This window comes from Lepidochelys olivacea (assembly GCF_965140295.1).
Source record: "Lepidochelys olivacea isolate rLepOli2 genome assembly, chromosome: 6".
Lineage (NCBI taxonomy): Eukaryota > Metazoa > Chordata > Testudines > Cheloniidae > Lepidochelys > Lepidochelys olivacea.
The window spans coordinates 30,859,715-30,884,860 of record NC_140416.1 but is presented as its reverse complement, the minus strand read 5'-3'; the positions used below and the strand labels follow the sequence as shown (position 1 = coordinate 30,884,860).

Genomic DNA, 25,146 nt, shown 5'->3' with positions numbered 1-25,146 from the left:
GAATAGGGATATGATTTTTGTAATCCCTTCACATAACACAGAAACTAACGGTCACCTGGTGCAAATAATAGACAGCAGGTTTAAAACAGATGTAAGGAAGCATTTCTTCACACAACGCACATTCAACCTGTGGAATTTGTTGCTGTGGGATGCTGTGAAGGCCAAAAAGCCTTTGTATGCATACTCTACTCAGAACAAACAAGGCCTAACTTGGGTATTCCAAAGGAAGACCATTCCTAAACTTATATTTATTCTGACCCAACTTTTGAAACCTGGCCCTAATACATACAAACATCCATTATTCAGGGATTTTAACTCTAATGTAAGTAAGCATAATGGAATATCTGAAGATAAATAACAGTTTTAATTCTGAATGTCCTCTTGTTAGCAAATTCTTTACTATGGTGAATACTTACATGCTGGGTCCCATCCTGGGAAATTAATGCAACTTGTTGACCCAGTCCTGACTGAGTAACTGTAGCAACTTGTGCGGAAACGACATCCTCCCCATCTACACCTGTCACATAGGTTATCTGGGAGCCTTTTAGAACATCTTCACCTTGATCTATTTCATAAAAGGAAGACAGGAGGATACGTTACATACTGCAAATACTAATAGTAATAAGAGTAAACCTAAAAACAGAAAAAGAAACTTTCTGGATAAAAAGTTTTAAATTCTGGGTTGTAACAAGGGGGTAGGGAGAGAGAGAGAAGGAAATGAAACTGATACTGAAATCAAATCAAAATGCCCCAAATGACTGTTTTACTAGGTCTGGGGCATACTTTTTAAATGGGGAATAATGCATATAAATCCTGTGCATTGAAAAGAAAATAGACATTTTGGTATTTAAGGCATATTTACTTAGTTTATAAGCAAAGAGAATATTAAAAAGGGTGACAAACAATACTGTGATTCATTTAATTAAACATTAACCTTTACATACTAAGGTTTGATGTAAACACAGTCGGCAGCCCATTAAAAAAAGTATTCATTAACGAACACACAACCTCAGAGAAGCAGAGTGGCATCATTGTGTGAGGAATGATATAACAGCATATTATCTTAACAAATGTTTAACCTTGGCAAATAGAAATCTTCCATTCTAATCTTTCCTTTGTAAGTAGCAATCAGAATGCGGCAATTTACTTAAGAGGGGTTTCACGTCAGTCTCCCATATACAAATAGTAAAACTGCTTTTCCAGTCAGGATAGATCACTTATTTACATCTACCCTGTATCCAACCCCAACACCAGCTAAAATAAGAATGTAAAAAATTATGTTTGTTTTCTTGCAATAAGAAAATGCATTTTTTCACACTCGAATCAGTCTGACTTTTTACTCTGACTGGATTTAAAGTGTCTAAAGTACCGTAAAGACCGTTTTCTAGATAGTGCTCCTACATACAGAAAAACTGCTTGGCAACAGTAAATGGACATCTTGTATGGGCTGTGCTGGGGGCAGATCCATAGAGAATAGCACTGTTGGCATTCTCAACAGCCCCACTACCCATAGGGCAGACCAGAAAGGCTGTTGTAACTTTAGGGCAGACCACTTTGGTCTCAGGAGTAGCTCAAAATCAAGAGGGTGCAAAGATAGTGTGAAGCCACTTTTTTCCCTCCCTTCTCCAGCACTGCGCCTTTAAGATTACAGCACAGACTCTCATGCATGGTGTTTTATATACTTAGAAGAATCCTTTAGGATGTAATATAAACATTTTGTCCATCCTCAGGCCTGCTTCAAAATGATATTCATAGATGGTGTGATCTAGTGGTTAGAGCACAGAAAGGCTGTTTCTGTTTTATTCTCAGCTCTGCCACTGACTTGTTTTATGACCAAGTCAATTACTCTCTCAGTGCCTGTTTACTTATCTACCTACTGTGCCTCACACAGGTATTTTGAGGTTTACTTAGTGTTTGTAAAGCACTTTAGTACTCTCAGATAAAAGATGTTAGTTAGTGCAAAGCATTAATGAAGAAAATATCACACCTGTCTTTTAATTCCCCTGACTCTGTGGAATACTGATAGTCATAGGTGTGTGCTGGATGCAATCTTTTATTTTGCTACTATGGGAGGAAGATCAGAGACTAGGAACACCAAACACAAACCTGGAGGCGGCTCAAAGAAAGCTTCCTGCTCTTCTTCAATTGGCTCTGTGTCATTGTGCGCTGTTCGCTTGTGCATAGCAAGTGTGGAAATCTGCTTGTATGTTTTCCCACAGTGATTGCAGTTGTATGGTTTGGAATGAGTATGTACAACATGGTGTTTGTATAAACTGGAATATTCTGTGAAACGTTTGTCACAGCCAGGAACCGTGCAGACATAGGGCTTCTCACCTGTAGGGAAAGACAAAAGGGATTAAGAAAATTATAACCAGGATATGCAGGAAAACCCTGACAATAAATATCCTGCCACTTTCACAGATATTTAATGGCACAATTTTACTACCACCCAGGTCAGTCAGGCATTCTCCAGCTTCCTTCCGTAATGCAGCAACAATGGTCACAATGCAATGCATGACTGTCCTCTTTAATACCAATGTGCTGCCACAATAAGCTGGCCTTACCAGACGATCTGAGGAGGCCATTCAGATCAAGAAGGACTATGCATGCTGGATCTCCTACTTTTCATGTGCCAGATATTCATACTAAAGATGAGGGCAGCTGCAATCTGCTCCACTATATGAAAACAACATATGGCCCTCCAAGCTCCTGGCAAGATGCCAGTACAGCCCTCCGTTTGGCACAGTATTCACAATTCTGCCCTAACTCTTTACATTAGCTGCCCTTCTGACTTCATAGGAAGATCTACACTTATCCTCAAAGATTAAATGTTATTTGGTCTGGTAAGTTAGAGTTCCAAACCTCAGTCTCTTTAGCTCTACAGAAATTTTATGGGATTTATATATTAAAATGATTAAGGCTAAATAGAAATGACATTCTTCACGTAAAATCAATGTAACACAAACTCAAACCCAAAAACCAGTTCACGTAGTATACAAAATCTTCAACTCCAAGAGATTTATTCATCCCTGCTAACAATGAAAAACAGGAGGATACAAAAAATGATGGCTACAGGGCTGTAGGACCCTGCACATGGATGCAGTGTTACTTCTGCTGATTCATCCTAGCAGCTAGACCAAGTGGATCCTGTTAGGTCCAGAAGAGGAGGTTACTCACCTGTGCAGTAACTGACGTTCTTCAAGATGAGTGTCCCTGTGGTTGCTCCACTCCAGGTGTTGGTGGGCCCCTGCGCCTTCGCTCCAAGATTTTTACAGCAGTACTCACATGGGCCGCACATGTGCAGTGCCTACTTAATTTGCTGACTGTCTCTCAATAGCCCGTGCGCGGCCCAGGCTCCTCAGTTCCTTTTCTACAACGGAGGCAGCTCCAAACTCTGAAGTAGAGGGGAGGAGGGTGGGTAGTGGAGCACCCAGCGACACTCATCTTGAAGAATGTCAGTTACTGCACAGGTGAGTAACCTCCTCTTCTTCGAGAGATGCCCCTGAGCTCCACTCCAGGTGGCTGAAAAGCAGTATCTCTTAAGGAGGTAGGGACTTTGGATCTGGTAAGAAAGCTGTAGACAGAACAGCTCGGCCCATTTGAATGTTGGTCTGGGGACCCTGAGTAAGAGTATAATGTTAAGCAAAGGTATGCTCTGAAGTCCAGGTGGCGGCTTTGCAAATATCTGTGAGGGGATTGTTACATAAGAATGCCACAGACATTGGCACAGATCTGGTGGAATGTGCTCTAACAGAAGTTGGAGGATTCATCTTCTTTAGTTTGTAGCATAACAGTCTGCTATCCAATTGAATATTCTCTGGGTAGAGATGGATTTACCTGTGGATCGTTCTGCAATTGAAATGAAAAGTTTAGGGGAAGCCCTAAAGGGCTTAGTCTTATCGAAATAAAAGGACAATGATCTGCACATGTCGAGTGTGTGCATTGCTGATTCAAAAGTGTTTGCATGCAATTTAGGAAAGAAAGTGGATAGACTGATAGGTTCATTGAGGTGGAAGAAGGAATGCACCTTTGGGAGAATTTACGATGCGTTCGGAGCGTGACTTTGTCCTTAAAAAATACAGTGTACGGTGGATCAGCTATAAGCGCTCCAAGTTCTCTACACATCTGGCAGATGTAATGGCAAATAAAAATGCAGTTTTCATGGACAGATGTAGGCGGGAGCACATTGCAAGAGGCTCAAATGGATGGCGCATCACGGATGTGAGGACCAAGTGCAGGTCCCAGGGTTGAGTGGGTGGTCTAATGTCCGGCTATAGCGTCTGGAGACCCTTGAGGAACCGCTTTGTGATGGGGTGGGTAAAGTAAGTAGTGTCTCCAGTCTTATTGTGAAACGCCGTAATTGCTGCTAAATGTACCTTTATGGAGCTAAAGGAGAGCCCAGATAGTTTAAGTTCTAAAAGACAGTCTAGCATTAGTGAAAGAGGGGTGGAAGCACGAGCTGTTTGCTTGGTGGAGCACCGGTGAGTGAACCTCGTCCATTTATGGAGATAGCAGAACAAAATCCACACATACCACCTATGTAACAGTACTCTTTGTACCTGTTCAGAGCAGTCTAGTTCCTCATTAGAGAACCACTGAGGAGCCATGCTTTGAGGTGCAGCATTGTTACGCTGGCGTGGTGTAGTTGACCCCTGTGTTGTGGTAATAGGTTGGGGGGGGGGGGAAGGAGTGGAATCGGCAGACAAACCGACATCTCGTTAAAAATAGGTACGTAGGGCCACCTAGGGGCTATTAGTATGACCCCGGCCCTCTCCGCTTGTACTTTTTGTAATACCCTGTGAAGAAGTGGTATCAGGGAGAATGCGTATAGGAAATTGTCACTCCATTTGATGATGAATGCGTCTCCCCCTGAGTGCTTTCCCAGGCCCACTCTGGAATAGAATTCCAGGCATTTCTTGTTGGTTGTGGTTGCAAAGTACAAATCCAGGTTTTCTCACCCTCCGCGCTCCCCGCCCCCACAAACTCACTCTCCTGCTGGTAATAGCCCATCCAAAGTGACCACTCTCTTCACAATGTGTATGATAATCAAGGTGGGCCATTTCCTGCACAAATCCAGGTTCTCTCACCCCCCTCCAAAAACCACACACACAAACTCAATCTCCTGCTGGTAATAGCTTATCCAAAGTGACCACTCTCCCTACAATGTGCATGATAATCAAGGTGGGCCATTTCCAGCATAAATCCAGGATTACCAGCAGGAGAGTGAGTTTGTGTGGGGGGGGCGGAGGGTGAGAAAACCTGGATTTGTACTGGAAATGGCCCAACTTGATGATCACTTTAGATAAGCTATTACCAGCAGGACAGTGGTGTGGGAGGGGGTATTGTTTCATGGTCTCTGTGTGTATATAATGTCTACTGCAGTTTCCACGGTATGCATCCGATGAAGTGAGCTGTAGCTCACGAAAGCTCATGCTCAAATAAATTGGTTAGTCTCTAAGGTGCCACAAGTACTCCTTTTCTTTTGAAGAAGTCCTGAAAATGAGTAAAATTATCTGCTGTTGTTGGGGGTGGGGGCATAATAGCCCTTGTCCGGTGAGGTGGAAGAATTATTATTATTTAGGAGAGGATTCAGGTGCCTCCTTGTCTGCGTGCACCATTGCCGGTTGCTCCCATCCATCCATCACAGAAGCGTGCATGAGTACAGGAGGAGATCTAGTGTCACCTCTGCATGGGCTGTGCCGGCTACTGTGGTGCCTGCTGTAGGACCCCCATGGGTTCCAGTAATGCCATTGTCTGAGGAAGGGCATGGGTGGTCCCATCCACAGGTGTCCATACCAGGGTGGTAAGACCCTAGAATATGAGGACCTCAGTCTCCTTAGTCCTATGCTAGCAGGGGTGTGAATGAGAGTGGAATGGTGTGGTGAAAAAAACTCCCTCCACTTCATCATCCTTATCACTAGAAAAGTGAGAGGAAACAAGGGACAGCTGTCAGTGCCATGCTGACGGTTCCAGTGAGAGATTGTTACCAAGTAACGGGGAATCTGGAGTTGGCGAAATTAGCAAATCGCTGGAATGAATAAATTGTGGTGCAGAGGTAGAAGGCGCCGGAATATATTGTGCTGGATGCAGCGGCGGTGCCGCACGGTCGGCCAGTGCCGATTGGTGCGGCGCCATACGCGGAGTCATAGGTGGGTGAGGTGTCGGCGCTGGGACAGCAACTGTACTTCTGTGTGGCACGGGCAGCCTCAGCTGAGTTGGCACCAAGTCCTTTGCAGTGCTGTGCGGTGCCGTATTAGAAGAGGCAGGCAACTTTAAGCCCATAGCCTTGGCACCGGAACGGTGCATACCAGCAGCAGCTGGGGTACATACGGTGCCAGAGATCCCCGGAGTATTGTACGTGCTGAGCCGTGTTCGGCACTGACGAGACAGACCTGGTAGGAGACCATTTGGATGCTGGCTGGTCTCTGTGAGGTGATGAAGCTGGCCAGTTTTTTGTTGTTTTCTTGTCCTTAGTGGACTTAGGAGGGCTGTGTCTCGAGTAGGACTCTTGATCTGCGTCAAAGGCAGGTCTGAGGGACTTCATTAGAATTAACTTGAGCCTCAGGTCTCTATCCTTCAGTAAAGCCTTCAGTTTACTGAAGTGGGCCAATTTTGGGGGGATGTGGGACTCCCCCAAACAGCAAACACATTGAAAATGGCCATGAGAGATAGGGATAGCCTCTCTGCACATAGTGCATCTCTTAAAACCTGGCGAGCCCGGCTCAGTATAAACTGTCTAACTGACAGAAAAAACTGGGAAGGAATTTTTTTATTTTATTTTTTTTAAGAGAAGAAGGGAGAAATGTAACTTATCTGACTAAAAAAAGCTAGGTAAACTGTATAAACAACTAACTATCTTAAGCGAAAAATAATTGAGTGAGACTGCTGAGCTCCATCTCAGGCCACAGATGGTAGAGAAGGAACTGAGGAGCCCGGGCCGCGTACACGCTATTGAGGTGCAGTTGGCGCATGAGGTAGGCACCGTGCGTGCGGGGCCCGCGTGAGTGCTGCTGTAAAAATCTCCGAGTGAAGGCGCAGAGGTGCACCAATACCTGGAGTGGAGCACCCGCAGGGACATCTCTCGAAGAGCAGCAGAAGATTTTGATTCTTTCCACAAGGGAGAGGGAACTAAGGGCAGGGACAGAGAACCCCAAGAGAGAAAAATTCTAGGAACAGCCAACATCAGGCTGAGGTTTGTGCTTTACATTACTTAGCAATAAAGGTGAAACTTGGGGACTAAGGGTTTGATCCAAAGCCTTTTAAAGTCTTTCCATTGTCTTCAAATGGCTTTGGATTAGGCCCTAGGTACAACTGTGTTGAGAGCAGGATGAAAAAGTCACACCTCCTCTTAAGCAGAAGTTTGATCATTTGGTGGTGTCTCCTAGGGCGAACAAGTCAATCCAGGGGTCCCCCATTGATGGAATAATGGCTCCATGATAGACCCTACAGTGACCATTTGTGGCTGGTCAAAGGAGAGAAAAGGGTTAAATATAATATCAAAACCATGACATATCACTATAAAAAACTTTCTACGCCAGTTCTGATGTGCAGCAACAACTGGTCCACCAAGGAGAAAATCACAGCAGCTAAAAAGGAAATTGCTCTTCAAACAAAATGTCACTCACGTACCTGTATGTATTCTCACATGGTTCTTGTAATTGGTTGCACTGGCAAATGCTCTCCCACATCCTGGTTCTGTACAGTAATAGGGTCTTTCACCAGTATGTGTCCTGATGTGAACTTTTCTAATATTGGATGTTGTGAATGACCTTCCACAGCCTTCAAAGGGACATTTGAATGGTCTTTCACCTGGAACAAATATAGAAATGTATATAGGTAAAGTTATAAACCACTACAAAAATAAGTAGCTGGATTGAGATTAAATTTAGGATTCTGAAGTGCCTGATTAATGATTTTTCGTGCATTTCTTAGATCATATTTTAGCCCAGTCTTACTGTGAAAGAAAACCTCACATAGAAAACATTTCAAGACAGATCAACTGGTGCAAGAAAAGAACGGTTACTTCCCGTTCAGTAACTGTGGTTTTTCAAGATACTGTAATCAGGGTGGATCCCGCTATTGGTTCACACGTGCCTTATGCATGCAGAGCTGGAATTTCTTTGAACAACAGTGTCCTTTGGGACAATGCATATATCCTGTGCCACCTCATGTTCCCATACAAGGGCATAAAGGGCAGGAGAGCCATCAGCCTCTATCAGTTCCCCCACAATTCAAAGCCAATGTTGCGGAGGACTCTGAAAACCAGGGATGTAAGGTAAGTTATGGGATCCACACTGACTACAACATCTCAAAGAGCCACAATTACTGTAGGTATTCGTTTTAGAGAATGTGTCAGTGTCCTCTGGATGGTGGGAATGAGGAGTTCCAGTTACATTAGTCGAACAATGACTGTAGCACTGCCTCCTGAACTTGGCATCTGCCCTGGCTGCCATGTCAAGGCAATAATGTTTAACAACAAAACAAAACAGTGGGTTGCTCCACATTGCAGCCATACAGATCTCAGAAACTGGAATGTTCCTGAAGTAGGTGGTAGATTCAGGCTATGCCCTAGAGCAGTAGTTCTCAAACAGGGGTCCGGAGCCTCGAGCAGGTTTCAGGTGGGCCTCCAAGCAGGGCCAACATTAGACGTACTGAGGCCCAGGGGAGAAAGCCTAAGTCTCACTGCATGGGGCTGAAGCCCAGGTCCCTGAGGCCTGCCACCCAGGGCTGAAGATGAAGCCTGAGCAATGTCGTTTCATGGGGGCCCCTTGGATTGGGGCCCCAGGCAATTGTTCAGTTACAACCCCCTAATGCCGCCCTGTCTTTTATATGTAGAAAACCAGTTATTGTGGCACAGGTGGGCCGTGGAATTTTTACAGCATGTTGGGAAGACCTCAGAAAGAGAAAGGTTGAGAACCGCTGCCCTAGTGGAATGTGCATCAGTAGGCCTGCCAACCAGTTGACAGCAAGTGGAAATACACTTTGAAATCCACTTGGAGATTCTCTGTGATCAGATGGTTTGGCCCTTAAATGGGCTGGAAATGGCCACTAAGAGGTGGGAAGACAGCTGGGAAGTATTGGTCTTTTAACGCCCTGGCAACATCCAGAATGTGGCTTCAGGAAGAAGACTAGCAAGGCAATTGATTGGTTCAGGTGAAGGATTGAGACTACCTTAAGGATAAACCTGGGATGTGGTCTCAACACCACCTTGTCCCTACAGAATGATGTGTAGGCCACACAACCCATGAGGGCTTGGAGGCTCTCTGACTCTCTGGGGTTGAAGTGATGGCAACCAGAAAGACCACCCTGATGGCACGGTGTACTGAGTAATCCAACAGTGGTAAAAGGGTGGTTTTGTGAGTTGCAGGAGGATGACAGAGATTCCACAAAGGAGTAGGGTCTCTAACTGGAGGGTAGGCATGAAGGAGGCCTTTAAGGAATTTCAATACCTTTGGATGCGAGAAGATAGACTGTGATTTTACCAAGGTGTACATACTGATATTGCTGGTAGGTGGACTTTGAAAGAGTTAAATGTCCAGCCTGTTTTAGTAGCTATGTATAGTCAAGGAACTTTGGTATCTGTACCTCTACTGGGTCCATATTATTTTAGAATACCCATAAGGAAAATCTTTTCCATTAGGTGGAAGTAAATCTTCCTGGTACAAGGTTTCGTGCTTTGGATGAGAATTTTCTTAACCTTCAGAGACCAGTCTCTTGTCAGTAGCGCTCACCCAGCCAATATCCAAGCCATCACTGCAACCACTGCAGATCTGTGTGCAAGTTCTGATCTTGATTCTAAGATATTATGTCCAGACAGGCTCAGAGGAATGGGGAGGCTACATGGACATCTGTATCTTGTTTGACAGCCAAAACTGCCTTAGCCAGTCAGGGGCTATCAGGATGACAGCAAATTTGTCTCACCTGATCTTGGATATTATCCTGGGGATTAGGGGAATCAGTGGAAAAGCATATAGCATCCCTCAAGACCACCAAAAGGAAGAAAAAGCAGCTGTAATGAGCCAAGACTCTCACCTTCTCTTAAGCAGAAGTTTGGTCATTTGGTGTTGTCTTCTGTGTCAAACCAGTTTATTGCGGGGGTCCCCCATTGATGGAATAATGGCACCATGATAGACCCTACAGTGACCATTTGTGGCTGGTCACTGCATGCCTGGTTAAGAAATCTGCCAGATCATTGCCGACCCTGGGTAGGTATATAGCAAGAAAGGTAATCTTGTGTTGGGGACACAACATTCAGCGTCAGATGGCTTCCTGGCAGAAATGGGATGATCAGGCACCTCATTGTTTGGTATGTATATAGTGCATAGTGGACATGTTGTCAGTTAGGATTTGCATTGTGGTGTTCTGCAGAACAGGCAGGAATGCTCTACAGGCTAGTCTGATAGTTCTCAGCTCCAGGACATTCATATATAAAATTTACGTCACCCAGAGACCATGTCCCTTGCACCTTCAAATGGCTCAGGTGGGCACCCAGGCTGTTCCTGCAGTGTATGTGGCAAGTGTCAGCTGGGAACCCCTTTCCACATGTTCACTGGGTCTTAGCACCAAGGGATCTCTTGTAGGACCTGAGGTAGGACAGTGGCCCTCCTGTTCATGTGATGCCTGGAGAGGGAGTACATGGACCTCAGCCACCGTTATAATGTTGGCGGTGAAGACTGGCAACAGTGTCATCTACATGCACACAAACCTGTGGCCAAAGAGTCCCAGACATGTGTGCACCACCATTTGGGGGTTCGATTTTAGGTTGTTTGCCACCCACTGGAGAGACTGGAATTGGTCTTCTGGTAGGCAGGCTCTGGCTGATGTGGAACTGATCAAAGCACCTATAAACTCTATCATCTGCGATGGTGCAAGGGATGATTTCTTCACAAGGAGTCTTAATTGAGAGAGCAGGGAAAAGATGTATCCCAAAGTTGTTGCAATCCCCTGTTGGGAACGGACTCTGATGAGCCAATCATCAAGGTACAGGTAGACATGGATTCCCTGCCTCCTTAAATGTGTTGCCACTACTGCAAAGTATTTCGTGAAGACTCTTACCGCAAAGAATCTGAAGGGGAGGATCCTCTCTGATTAATGGTTGGGCCTCACCATGTATCTTAGATTCTTTTGAGGGGCAGATGGATAGCTATATGGAAGTACACATACTGCAAGTACAGACCTCTGAACCAGTCTTGAGCTCAGAGAGATGGAGCGATGGAACCAATTGTTACTATGTTGGGCCTGAGGCAACAAATGTATTCACTGAATCCCCTCAATGGCATGAAGACCTCCTTTCTTCTTTGGAATGAGGAAATACTAGGAATAGAACTCTCTTCCCCTGAACTCTACTGATGTTTTGGTGGTGATACAGAGCATTGGCATTGCTCTGCCCGCAGATCCGATTCCTCCTGGTACTTTGGCATATGTGGTCTGGCAAGAGATGCTGATAGGTAAAGTGACCTCTTCCTCAAGTTTGGCAAAGACTGGCTGGTGGACCCCAGTAACCTTATTTAGGCCATGGAAGCATAACATACAAGTACAGTTTGTTCACCAGGTGCTGGCTAGTCCAGTGCCTTTCCTTATGAATCCGCGGTGGTGCAGGCCTGCAGGGAAAGCTGACAGACCTTTCCACGGTATTGACTAGTGACCACCCTGGAGAAGATTTGCTACTTGAAGATAGGGAGAACGTTTGCTCTGCCGATGGTGAGGAATAGATTTCCTCTGGTGTGTTGCCGAAGTGTATGGTTCTCTCATTCCAGAGTCTGACCTGGCACTAGCAGGTGCTTTGGCACCAATGACTGTTCCAGTTCTCCCCAAGTTTATTCTATGTTTGACGTCAACACCAACGGGGGCACCACGGGAGCCAAGATCAGGGCTGGCAAGGTCTTTTGCACTTTAGGATACTCCTTCTCTCTAGCCCTTGAAACTGAACAAGGCCTGGTGGATTTCCCTCTGAAGGATTTGCAATGTCTGTCCTTATGTCCAAGGTCTACATGGAGCAGTCCCTTTTGGTGTCCCATTCAGAGTCGTCCCTTTTGGGGTCAACAATGAAGATGTTAGTGCCCAATTCAATGTAAGGGATATTGGGATTGGCTTTAGTGCTAGTGCCTGGCCCTTTCTCAGCTCCATTTTCTCTGCATTGGTATTCAGTGTAGCTTGTCTGGTAGATAGGGTGCTGGATAAATACTGGCTTGTCCATTAGCAGGATACCTTGGAGCTCATCTCCTCAAGGTTCAAGGAGACCTTCACAGATCGTTCCAGAAGACTGAGTTTCAGCCTCACGTCTTGTGACTTATGCAACTCAGCAGAGAATGACAGGCACACTGAGCCTCTGTCATTATGCGTGATTCTCCTAGACAGATAAGGCACTTATTTTTAAGGAAATTAGTCAATTGCAGGATGGACACGGCTTAAAGCCTGCAATTTTTGAGACTGCCAAATTAAGAATTAAGTACAGGGAGTACTTGGGAGGGGAGGAAGGAATCTAGCGGTTAGTCAAGATAGGCCTAAATTATCACTGCAGTCAAAAAATCAAGGTAATCAGAAGACTTCTGAAGATATTAGATATTATATTTAGAGAATCTTCAAGAAGGTTTAGCCAAAGCTAAAATTAGCAGGTCAGACACTGCCAGGTTCCATCTTTTTGCTATGGGTGGTAAGAAAGAACTGAGGGAGGATCGCAGCCACACTGCCCTTTATGCCCTCATATGAGGGCATGAGGAGGCACAGAGGGCATGCGTGGCCCCCGACAGACACTATTATTCAAAGAAACCCTGGTTTCTCACACACCTGGTGCATGAATACATAGAGTAGGATTCACACTGATACATACTTTAAGAATATAATTTTTCTATTATTAAGGACTGTATAAATGCATGATGACACAATGATGTGCAAATATTGTGAAAGACACAAAGACGACCAGCATTTTATAGAAATAAATTCATCAAAGGTGCTCACTTTATTTCATAAAATTAATTTTAACTTCTAATATGTAAACTTTTACATGCAGCATAAGCTGATTTTGAAGAGTTGTAGCACAAAGCAATTCATTCTCTTAGTCAATCATAATTAAAGCATTTAAAAATTGTGTTCTTTTTTATAATTATTTGGTATTTAATAACTAAAACTGTGTCCTAAATATTACAGGAAGGAAAGAAATAAATGTATACTAAAATATGTAAGAGGCTGGCAGTCTTTGCCTGAAACAGTCCACCCTGTCAGCAGGTGTTGGGAAAATAGTTAATTTGGTTCTGCTGAATTACTGAGGGAGGTGATTTGTAACCTCACCTATATTTAAAAGTGAGGATTTAGAATGTGGGCTGACCCCTAGAAGAAGCCAAGTCTGGGAGAAGGCTTGAGCAGAGTTTTATTTTGATTTTTACTGTCTTTGGTCCTGATCCTGTACTCATATCCACTTGGGTGGATCCAAATGACCACCAGGAGTCACAAAGGCCCAGGGGTCTTACCCAAGTGGATGAAAATTGCAGAATCAGGGCCTTTGTTAATAAAGTTAACATCTCACAAAGAGGTTAGGGTTTGATTGTACACATTTTTCCAAACATTCTTTTGATAAACAGTATACGGACAACATAATATCCTGCTGTAAGGATTGCAGAGAACTGCAGCTATGCCCTCAACAGTTAAATATTGATGTGTTTTGTGTCCATTTTACAAGATTTATTTGGAACTGTTTTATATTATTTTTTAACCAATATGGTACCACGACATTAACTATTTTAATTTATTTTTGTTATTATGGAGCTCCACTGGTGTGCCCAATAGATCCACATAAACCCCTAAGAAAATGTTTTTAACATTTTAGGGCTTGATCCTGCCATCTAAGTATTGTGGGTGTTCCAAGAAAATGAACCTTACATTTTTACGGAATCCTTCATTTTGAAACAACCAAAAATGCTTTATAAATTTAGCACCAAATCCTGCCAACCTTACTCAGCCACTGGGACTACTTGTGTAAAAAGGGACTTCTCGCATAAGGACTGCAGACCTGGGTCCTTAAAATAAGTATACAAACTATAAGCATGGATAATCCATAACTAATGTGTAGCCACCTCAATGGGTAAATACAGTAGCTACATAACAGCACATAGCACTAACTATACATCAGTTTAGAACAGGAAGTCAATAATGTTCTATTGAACAGGGGCGGTTTAGGTATGGAGAATTCAATTACTCTAGCATGTACCTGCACAGCAGAGAATGGGGTTCAGTCTTTCATTTGGAATATATATTTTTTGTATTTTTAATTAGAGACATACTACCAACTGCTTACTGGTATTTTTAAAAATTTGTTAGTATTTTCTTAAAATTGCTCTGCCTATAATCCTTCTCCATTTTACAACTAGCATCAAAGTGATAGATTTAGAATACAAAAATATTAGGATCTTTGGCCCTTAAAACACATGGAGTCTCTTCCACAGCTCATGATCATATTGGGAAAAAGTATTTCATGTAAATCCATTCTGTGGCTTGAACACAAACATCAGGAACATACTGAATTAACAAATCTTCTGCTGAGACTAGCTGAATCATTGTTACTAAATATTTAGCTGAAACTGGGGCAATCATATGGCCTTTCAACAAAATTCTCAAATTGTGTAAATATTTAGATTAAAGGTGCTTACCAATTTGTATAATTTATTCACAAGCTTTTAATGACTCCTACCCATTCAATGCTCTTTAACATGTAAATATGCATTTAGACAATTTAAAAAAAACCCAACACATTATCAAATGTAAGCGTATTATACAATTTGTACATTTATAAGCTTAAATTGACAAAGTGCCAAAAATGTTTTAGTGATTTAACATATAATTAGATTTTTTTTAAATTAAAGCTTTTTCATAGTTAAAACTCTTTAATAAAAATAATTACTCTTCATGGGCAGAAACATCTTTTATCTTTTTAAAGATAAATATCCCTGACATTTTAGTTTACTTCTTCAAAATACCAAAGCAAATTCATTACAGACATGGCTGCCTTTATTATTTTTTTTAAACAAATCTATTTTGTGTAATAGAACTTCAAACATGGCACCTTAGAATAGGTTTCAAAGTGGTAGCCGTGTTAGTCTGTATCAGCAAAAACAACGAGGAGCCCTTGTGGCACCTTAGAAACTAACAAATTTATTCAGGCATAAGCTTTCATGGGATAAAACCCACTTCATCAGATGCATGGAGTGAAAAATACAGTAAGCAGTATATGTATTACAGCACGTGAAAAGATGGGAGTTGCCTTACCAAGTGGGGGGTTAGTGCTAATTCACCACTTCTCGTCAACTGTTGAGAATAGGCCACCTTCACCGGGATTGAATTGGCCTTGTTAGCACTGTCCCCCCACCCATCCCACCACTTGGTAAGGCAACTCCCATCTTTTCATGTGCTATAATATATATATACTCCTTATTGTATTTTTCACTCCATGTATCTGGTGAAGTGGGTTTTAGCCCACGAAAGCTTATGCCCAAATACATTTGTTAGTCTCTAAGGTGCCACAAGGACTCCTCGTTGTTTTTTCACCTTAGAATAGTAAATAGTTTCAAATTCATCCATGGTATAACTGCATCAAAAAATTACACATGAATGATAAATTCGACGCCCCACATTTTCTAATTTACACTCATCTATCTTAATAACAGCTACATTGATTTGTTTTTTAAAATCATGCAATAAATTATTTATATTGGTAGCCTCCCCACATGCTCAGGAAAGGCTGGGGTGGGGGGAGGCAGGAAGGGAGGGGCAGGGATCATTATTGTAAGACAGAAATAAAAAAAGGAGCCCTGAGACAGACGTTAACTCCCAGGAAACTTCAGAGCAGTTAGCTGTTTGGCAGAGGAAACTGTAAGTAATTCTTTAAAACAGCAGTTCTAGAAAAATTTGTCAGTTTCCTGCCAAAAGGATGTATGTGTGTGTTTTAAATGTGCATGTCGCAATGTAGTGTTGCCATGGTTTCTACAATCCTTCCTTGAACACCGCACATCAGATTACAGGTAGAAAAGAACGGAGTTGGAGCCAGACCTGCCCAGCACCAGTGTTTTCTTAAAGTCAGTTTTTTTTAGTGTAAGTGTAAAGAATGCCTGCAGGAATGTCACACAACTGGTTTGTGAACCCAGCCCTTTGTGTTTCTAATTTAACTGTTACAAAACAGACCAGTTTCCAGGTGGCTGGAAGATGGCTATTTCAAAAGGCGGAGAGCAGGGTCTGCTGGGTTAGCTAGTCTACCTCAGTCTAGTTTAAAGAGGGTTACAATAACAAACAAAGCAGGTCAGAACTGTTTTCTAGAGCAAGTCCTGCTCTCCTCCCCAGTACCAGAAACCATTATTAATTCCTGGATATATGCCCTTCCAGATGACCATCTCTCAACTACTAGTTTTCAACCAGGCTAGGAAGGTCAGGGAAGGCCCCTGTGTAAGTGGAGAAACCATTCTGGCAGCAATAAGTGGGCCTGGGGGAAAACTGGCAATGAGGAAGAGGGAGAAACAGGTTGAGGTAGTTTGGGGCGTGAGTTGCAGTAAGACTGGTACAGCAACCCCCTATCCTTTCATGTATTTATACCTGCTCCTGTATTTTCATTCCATGCATTCAATGAAGTGGGTTCATGCCCATGAAAGCTTATGCCCAAATAAATCTGTTAGTCTCTAAGGTGCCACAAGGACTCCTCGTTGTTTTTAGTAAGACTTCAGTAACTCAGACAGAGGTTATGGGTGTATTATAGCAGTGGGTGGGTGAGGTTCTGTGGTCTGTGATTTGCAAAGGTCAGAATAGATTATCACAGTGGTCCCTCTTGACATTAAAGTCTACGAGTCTCATCAGGGAGAAGGAAAAGAAAAGGCTCAGCATTTATAGGGAGGGTTCCTGTCTATATAGATTTTTATACCACACTCATTAAACACTTTTCAGTAGTACGTTAAGCCACATAGCTACACATCTGTCACGTTGTTTGTTCTCTCATCCCCTCCACAGAGGGAGAAGCACTTGCAGTGAAGTGTCTTGTTTAGATAATGTGTGTCTTTATTTATTTTTAATAAAAATATACCTGGTGCTATGTGTTTATATTAGAGAAGGCAAAGTCAAAGAAATGTCCCTTGGACTTGGAGTGTATTGATTAGATTTGTGATCTTCCTTAGTTTCTAGGGGAGTTCATTCCAGTGTCTTGGATCACCCCGGGAGAAAATTCCGTCTCACACACAGAAGAGCTTTACTCTTACTGTTGAGAGTTCCACTGGGCCAGAGGAGGAGAACTGTCCATCATGATCTTCATCCCAGAGCTTTAGAAGATCTTTTGGGTAACCTGGAACCAGGCCAAGGAATACTTTGAAGACCTTGAACTTGATTCAAGATTCGATGTGAAGCCAATAGAGAGAGTCAAGGACAGGTTTGAGATGTTCCAGGTAGCCTGTGATTTTGAGGAGATGCGCTATAGCATTCTGTACTAACTGGAGTTTCCTAAGTGCTGAAGGCTTCATGCCTAGATATATAACCAAAACCATTGCTGTACTCCAGACGAGAGGGGAAGGCATGAATAACTGAGGCTAGGTCTTAGTCGGCCAGGATGGGATGGAGTTTCGTAGCCAGACAGAGACGGTAGAAACCATTACTCGTGGATGCTGCTATGTCAGAATTCAGCAACAGTGAGGAATCGAAGAGTACTCCTACACTACAGACTAACCTGACCAATTGTGGATGTGCATCTTCAACCCATGGAGACTACACCGGGGTTATAAGCTTTTCAAAATACTCCCCTCTGCCTTGCTCAGGTTCAGCTTCAGCCAACTGTTCTTCGTCCAAGAACTGATCTCATCCAACCACTGGGCCATCTTGGTAGAAGTAGTGTGGTTGTATGTGGTAAAGGATAGGTAGAAATGTGTATCATAGAATCATAGAATATCAGGGTTGGAAGGGACCCCAGAAGGTCATCTAGTCCAACCCCCTGCTCAAAGCAGGACCAGTTCCCAGTTAAATCATCCCAGCCAGGGTTTTGTCAAGCCTGACCTTAAAAACCTCTAAGGAAGGAGATTCTACCACCTCCCTAGGTAACGCATTCCAGTGTTTCACCACCCTCTTAGTGAAAAAGTTTTTCCTAATATCCAATCTAAACCTCCCCCACTGCAACTTGAGACCATTACTCCTCGTTCTGTCATCTGCTACCATTGAGAACAGTCTAGAGCCATCCTCTTTGGAACCCCCTTTCAGGTAGTTGAAAGCAGCTATCAAATCCCCCCTCATTCTTCTCTTCTGCAGGCTAAACAATCCCAGCTACCTCAGCCTCTCCTCATAACTCATGTGTTCCAGTCCCCTAATCATTTTTGTTGCCCTTCGCTGGACTCTCTCCAATTTATCCACATCCTTCTTGAAGTGTGGGGCCCAAAACTGGACACAGTACTCCAGATGAGGCCTCACCAATGTCGAATAGAGGGGAACGATCACGTCCCTCGATCTGCTCGCTATGCCCCTACTTATACATCCCAAAATGCCATTGGCCTTCTTGGCAACAAGGGCACACTGCTGACTCATATCCAGCTTCTCGTCCACTGTCACCCCTAGGTCCTTTTCCGCAGAACTGCTGCCTAGCCATTCGGTCCCTAGTCTGTAGCGGTGCATTGGGTTCTTCCGTCCTAAGTGCAGGACCCTGCACTTATCCTTATTGAACCTCATCAGATTCCTTTTGGCCCAATCCTCCAATTTGTCTAGGTCCTTCTGTATCCTATCCCTCCCCTCCAGCGTATCTACCACTCCTCCCAGTTTAGTATCATCCGCAAATTTGCTGAGAGTGCAATCCACACCATCCTCCAGATCATTTATGAAGATATTGAATAAAACCGGCCACAGGACCGACCCTTGGGGCACTCCACTTGATACCGGCTGCCAACTAGACATGGAGCCATTGATCACTACCCGTTGAGCCCGACAATTTAGCCAGCTTTCTACCCACCTTATAGTGCATTCATCCAGCCCATACTTCCTTAACTTGCTGACAAGAATACTATGGGAGACCGTGTCAAAAGCTTTGCTAAAGTCAAGAAACAATACATCCACTGCTTTCCCTTCATCCACAGAACCAGTAATCTCATCATAAAAGGCGATTAGATTAGTCAGGCATGACCTTCCCTTGGTGAATCCATGCTGGCTGTTCCTGATCACTTTCCTCTCATGCAAGTGCTTCAGGATTGATTCTTTGAGGACCTGCTCCATGATTTTTCCAGGGACTGAGGTGAGGCTGACTGGCCTGTAGTTCCCAGGATCTTCCTTCTTCCCTTTTTTAAAGATTGGCACTACATTAGCCTTTTTCCAGTCATCCGGGACTTCCCCGGTTCGCCACGAGTTTTCAAAGATAATGGCCAGTGGCTCTGCAATCACAGCCGCCAATTCCTTCAGCACTCTCGGATGCAACTCGTCCGGCCCCATGGACTTGTGCACGTCCAGCTTTTCTAAGTAGTCCCTAACCGCCTCTATCTCCACAGAGGGCTGGCCATCTCTTCCGCATTTTGTGATGCCCAGCGCAGCAGTCTGGGAGCTGACCTTGTTAGTGAAAACAGAGGCAAAAAAAAGCATTGAGTACATTAGCTTTTTCCACATCCTCTGTCACTAGGTTGCCTCCCTCATTCAGTAAGGGGCCCACACATTCCTTGGCTTTCTTCTTGTTGCCAACATACCTGAAGAAACCCTTCTTGTTACTCTTGACATCTCTGGCTAGCTGCAGCTCCAGGTGCGATTTGGCCCTCCTGATAACATTCCTACATGCCCGAGCAATATTTTTATACTCTTCCCTGGTCATATGTCCAACCTTCCACTTCTTGTAAGCTTCTTTTTTATGTTTAAGATCCGCTAGGATTTCACCATTAAGCCAAGTTGGTCGCCTGCCATATTTACTATTCTTTCGACTCATCGGGATGGTTTGTCCCTGTAACCTCAACAGGGATTCCTTGAAATACAGACAGCTCTCCTGGACTCCTTTCCCCTTCAAGTTAGTCCCCCAGGGGATCCTGGCCATCCGTTCCCTGAGGGAGTCGAAGTCTGCTTTCCTGAAGTCCAGGGTCCGTATCCTGCTGCTTACCTTTGTTCCCTGCGTCAGGATCCTGAACTCAACCAACTCATGGTCACTGCCTCCCAGATTCCCATCCACTTTTGCTTCCCCCACTAATTCTACCCGGTTTGTGAGCAGCAGGTCAAGAAAAGCACCCCCCCTAGTTGGCTCCTCTAGCACTTGCGCCAGGAAATTGTCCCCTACGCTTTCCAAAAACTTCCTGGATTGTCTATGCACCGCTGTATTGCTCTCCCAGCAGATATCAGGAAAATTGAAGTCACCCATGAGAATCAGGGCATGCGATCTAGTAGCTTCCGTGAGCTGCCGGAAGAAAGCCTCATCCACCTCATCCCCCTGGTCCGGTGGTCTATAGCAGACTCCCACCACTACATCACTCTTGTTGCACACACTTCTAAACTTAATCCAGAGACACTCAGGTTTTTCTGCAGTTTCATACCGGAGCTCTGAGCAGTCATACTGCTCCCTTACATACAGTGCTACTCCCCCACCTTTTCTGCCCTGCCTGTCCTTCCTGAACAGTTTATAACCATCCATGACAGTACTCCAGTCATATGAGTTATCCCACCAAGTCTCTGTTATTCCGATCACGTCATAGTTCCTTGACATCACCAGGACCTCCAGTTCTCCCTGCTTGTTTCCAAGGCTTTGTGCATTTGTATATAAGCACTTGAGATAACCTGTTGATCGCCCCTCATTGCCAGTATGAGGCAGGAGCCCTCCCCTCACAGACATTCCTGCCTGTGCTTCCTCCCGGTATCCCGCTTTCCCACTTACCTCAGGGCAGTATCATCTGCATATTGTTGGCACTTGAGTCTATGTCATCTAACCAGTTCACTTACTAGTTGCATGTAGATGTCAAAAAGTACCAGATAGTAAACTGATCCTTGTGAAACTCCACAAGTGAGGGTCTAGTGATGGCGCTGCAGTTTCCTATCACTACTCACTGGAAACATCCTTCCAGAGATGACTCAAGCCATTTTTGTGCCTTATCCTGGACCCATGTCACCCCTCTAAGGCGAGACAGCAGAATGTCATGGTCAACAGTGTCAAATACTGCAGAGAGGTCCAGCAGACTGAGAATGGATGCCTATCCATTGAAAGGAGGAGATTATCCATCGTGCCAATAAAGCAGTTTCGGTTCTGTGCCCTGCCCTGAATACAGACTGTGCTGGGTCAGAACATTAGGGTCAGTTAAATGAGCATCGTCAGCCTTTTGCTAGCTCTTCTCTGAACTTGCTTAATTATGGGAGGTTTGATGCAGGATGGTAACTGACTAGGACTTGAGTATCCAGGGTAGGTTTCTTCAGGTGTTGGTCAAACTATTGGGTGTTTGAAGGAGCAAGGGAAGATCCCTTCTCTAAATGAGGCATTGGCTATTTCAGTCAGAAGCGGCACCAGTTGTTCACAACTCTCTTTCACAAGCAAGAAGGGCATGGGTCAGAGTCACAAGTCTTGCGTCGAGTCTCCTTTAGGGTATACAAAACTTCTTCATTGAATGTACTGAACTCTGGAAATGCAGGTGGGATGTTGGTTGGTGAGCGGAGGTGGAGCAGATGCATGCTGTTTGAGACGGCTTCTCAAAATGATCTTTTCAGCAAAGTGGCACTCTTTGCAGTATTTGGTGCTAGGCTCTGTTGCAGGTTGGCATTCAGGACTGATGAAGAGGTTTACCACAATGGATAGCTCTTTGGGGTGGGATTTAGCAGCTTCAACAGAGGTCTTGGCCTGTAACACAGCCACAGCATAAGCTTTGAGGAATTTTTTTTTTTCATGCTATCTGAATCAGGCTTTGTTTTCCACTATCGGCACTCACGTTTCCACCTCTTCTTTCTTCATCCAAAACAGAGTGTCAGAAAACCAAGATCTGTATGCGTGATGGGGAGAAGGGGACCAACAGGGAGCCAGCACAGCAGTGGCTGAGGCCACTATGGAATGGCAATGACTCACCAGGTCCTCAACTCCTCATTCAGCATGTGGGGTACTGTTGTCCTTTAGAAAGCTCTGGAATTTGTTGGTGTCCATGAGTCTTCATGGTTGAATCAGGGTCACTCGTCTTTCTTGTTGTGTGGGCAATGGAAAGTCTGAGACCACTGCCCTAATCATACAACAATCAGTCCAAAATAATGACTAGGTTGTGATGTTCTGTATCCTAACATAGAGCCTGAAGATCAGGTCCAGGATGTGACTGGATTTGTCGATGGAACCAGAGATGACCTGTGAACACCTTCGGGAGGGAAGTGAGGAGATGAGTTTCTGGTCTTTTGTATCTGTGGCCTTGTTTAAATCTCCCAGGATGACAAGTCTGGAGTATCTCTCCACCATCTCTGGCAAGGTATCAGTGAACTCTCTTGTGAACCCTTTAGTGGTCTGTAAGTAACCTAGATTTTATGCTCATCTTTGGCTCTGGTTTCTACTGTGAGATGAATGAATTCAGATGAAGTGGTCTTACCTGAGGCACCTCTCTTGCATTTCAGGTTTGCAGAAAAAATGAATGCAGTACTACCTGCCTTTTTGTGCTATCTAGGTCTCTGACATATTGAGAAACCTGAGGGAGTGAAGTGCACCAACACAAGGCTTGTGGAATCATCCTTCCCGGTTTTGGTGATGCAGACTATGTCAGGTGCCTCATCACTCATGAGGGCATGTGTTTTTTGTTGTTAGCAGCAGATCTTGCATTGATCAATATCAGCTTTAGTTCGTAATGCCAATCAGGGCTGAGGGCCTCTGGCATGGTCTACGGAAGAGAACTGCACTGTGCAACTTGCACTGGTTCAGTGCATCCACATTAGTCATCCTGTTTTGGGTGCATCACTCGGTTTATCCACAAACAGAACTCACTGCAACTATTGCTGAGCCTGTGGACTGTTGCATCTATTCATAATTCCTGGCGCAGCATCCAATATCTATGGCAGAGGTTCCCAAACTATGGTCCCTTGACCATTGATGGACTGTGAAAGACTTGCTGGTGGTCTGTGAAGAGCTGGCTGGTTACATGGTGCTGGCTCAACTCCTTAGTTGCAGCTGCTAACTTGCATTAAAATACGTAACATTCTTTACTAATATGACTTTTCTATGTAAGCAAATGCTGTAATTGTCAAATATATGTGATTGCAAGAATGAGAGGAGGGACAATCCACAGGACAATTTTTCTATTAAGATGAGGTCCATCCTATGAAAAATTTAGAGAGCCCTAATCTATGGTATCTAAATGTGTATTTGTCTGCACTGTGTAATGACTGCATTAATATGGTTCAGTTCTCAACAAAGATCTACACAGGAGCTGGGAGGAGAAGGTGACGAACACTTGTATGCCCTCATACAGATATCATTGTGAAGAATCACAAGTATCTCCTGGCCCACTGGCAGATTGACTTTGGATCTGGAAGCCCAGAAAGATGTAGTGATTTTATTCTTTCAACAGTTTTTATAATTGTTGTTTGCCTGTGCTTTGATTCTCTTTTCTGGATCTGAAGTACAACTAAAGGTTTCCTTCCCTCTCTCTTTTTTTAGCCTCTAAAATCCAGAGATGTGAGCGGTAAAGGCCAGGGTCTGAAGGAAGGATGTCCTCCATGTGGTCCAACAAGCCCCCCATTATTCCATCCCATCTAATAAACTGGGGGCCCACTCTTCTATCACTCTTCAACGGTATTTGGTTGGAGGAAGAAGAACAAGGAGGTGCTGGAGCACTATCATGAGGTATTTAATGGCACTAGAGGTTGAGTAGGGGTTAGGTGGTTATCCTGGTTGTGTATTTTTAAATTTATGTCCCTTTTTCAGATCTCAGGAGTGAAGGTGACATTCCATAGATGTACAGACTGTCATGGATTCATAGATATTTAGGTCAGAAGGGACGATTATGATCATGTAGTCTGACCTCCTGCACAATGCAGGCCACAGAATTTCACGCACTCACTCCTGCAAAAAACCTCTCACTTATGTCTGTGCTATTGAAGTCCTCAAATCGTGGTTTAAAGACTTCAAGGAGCAGAGAATCCTCCAGCAAGTGACCCAAGCCCCATGCTACAGAGGAAGGCGAAAAACCTCCAGGGCCTCTTCCAATCTGCCCTGGAGGAAAATTCCTTCCCGACCCCAAATATGGCGATCAGCTAAACCCTGAGCATATGGGCAAGATTCATCAGCCAGATACTACAGAAAATTCTTTCCTGGGTAACTCAGATCCTACCCCATCTAATATCCCATCACAGGCCATTGGGCCTATTTACCATGAATATTTAATTACCAAAACCATGTTATCCCATCATACCATCTCCTCCATAAACTTACCGAGTTTAATCTTAATCTTAATACAACGACTATTATAGTAAGTGGATGGTGTGTGTAAAGTGCTTACATGCTGCTGCTAATAAGGGATTTTTGTTCTTTTTATTTTTTAAGTGATCCACCACTGCATGGAAGACACCAAAAGATTTTATTTTTTATACAACTGAAAAGTTTTAATAAAAAGTATTTTTGCTGTTTTTCTGCATGACCTTGTTGTGTCCTTCCCTGCTGCTCTAAGGGTGTGGGGAAAACAGAAAGAGCCAAGACAAGCTGAGTACCACAGTTCTTGGACCTGCACACAGCTGGTTGGCAAGGTATTTGACAGCTAGCTCTGAAATGACAAAACTGTCACTGGAGGATGAGTAGCAGCACTGAGAGTTGGCTCTGGGAGGAGTAATTGCTCTGTTGCAGCTGCAATTCTAGTAACTTTTATCCACAGTAGCACTGCAAAGGTGCAGACGGACTCAGTCAGTGTAGGATTCAATGGTGATGCACCTGGTTCAAAGATAGTGCAACTGCAGTAGCAGTGTGAAGGCCTATGCACAGTTCCCAAAAAAACTGTATGTTGAGATGAGGAGCATTACTATTGTGCTAAGGACTTGCAACGGTGTTTGCAATGCTAAAATACTATTTTATCATGTAGGCTTCAAAGGGGACTTTTGAGAGCAGTTGTGCGCTAAGGCAGAGTATACTTATTCTGATTTCACAACTACAAGTCACTCAAAGCGAAGGGTTAAATTCCTTCTATAGTGTCTCTAACTAAATAGATTTTAATTTAAAACAAAGAACCAAGAAAGCAG

At 43.9% G+C, this 25,146-nt stretch overlaps 1 protein-coding gene across 1 annotated transcript in view; it reads right to left on the bottom strand.

The window, feature by feature from the left end:
- Positions 1-25,146, bottom strand: part of ZNF143 (zinc finger protein 143) — a 74,541-nt gene that overhangs the window by 13,515 nt on the left and 35,880 nt on the right. The window contains exons 11-13 of the mRNA XM_084632338.1: positions 7,630-7,809; positions 2,107-2,334; positions 417-565 (exon numbers count right to left, since the gene is read on the bottom strand). Coding sequence (XP_084488464.1) covers positions 417-565; positions 2,107-2,334; positions 7,630-7,809 — 557 coding nt within the window. The remainder of the gene's footprint in view (positions 1-416; positions 566-2,106; positions 2,335-7,629; positions 7,810-25,146) is intronic.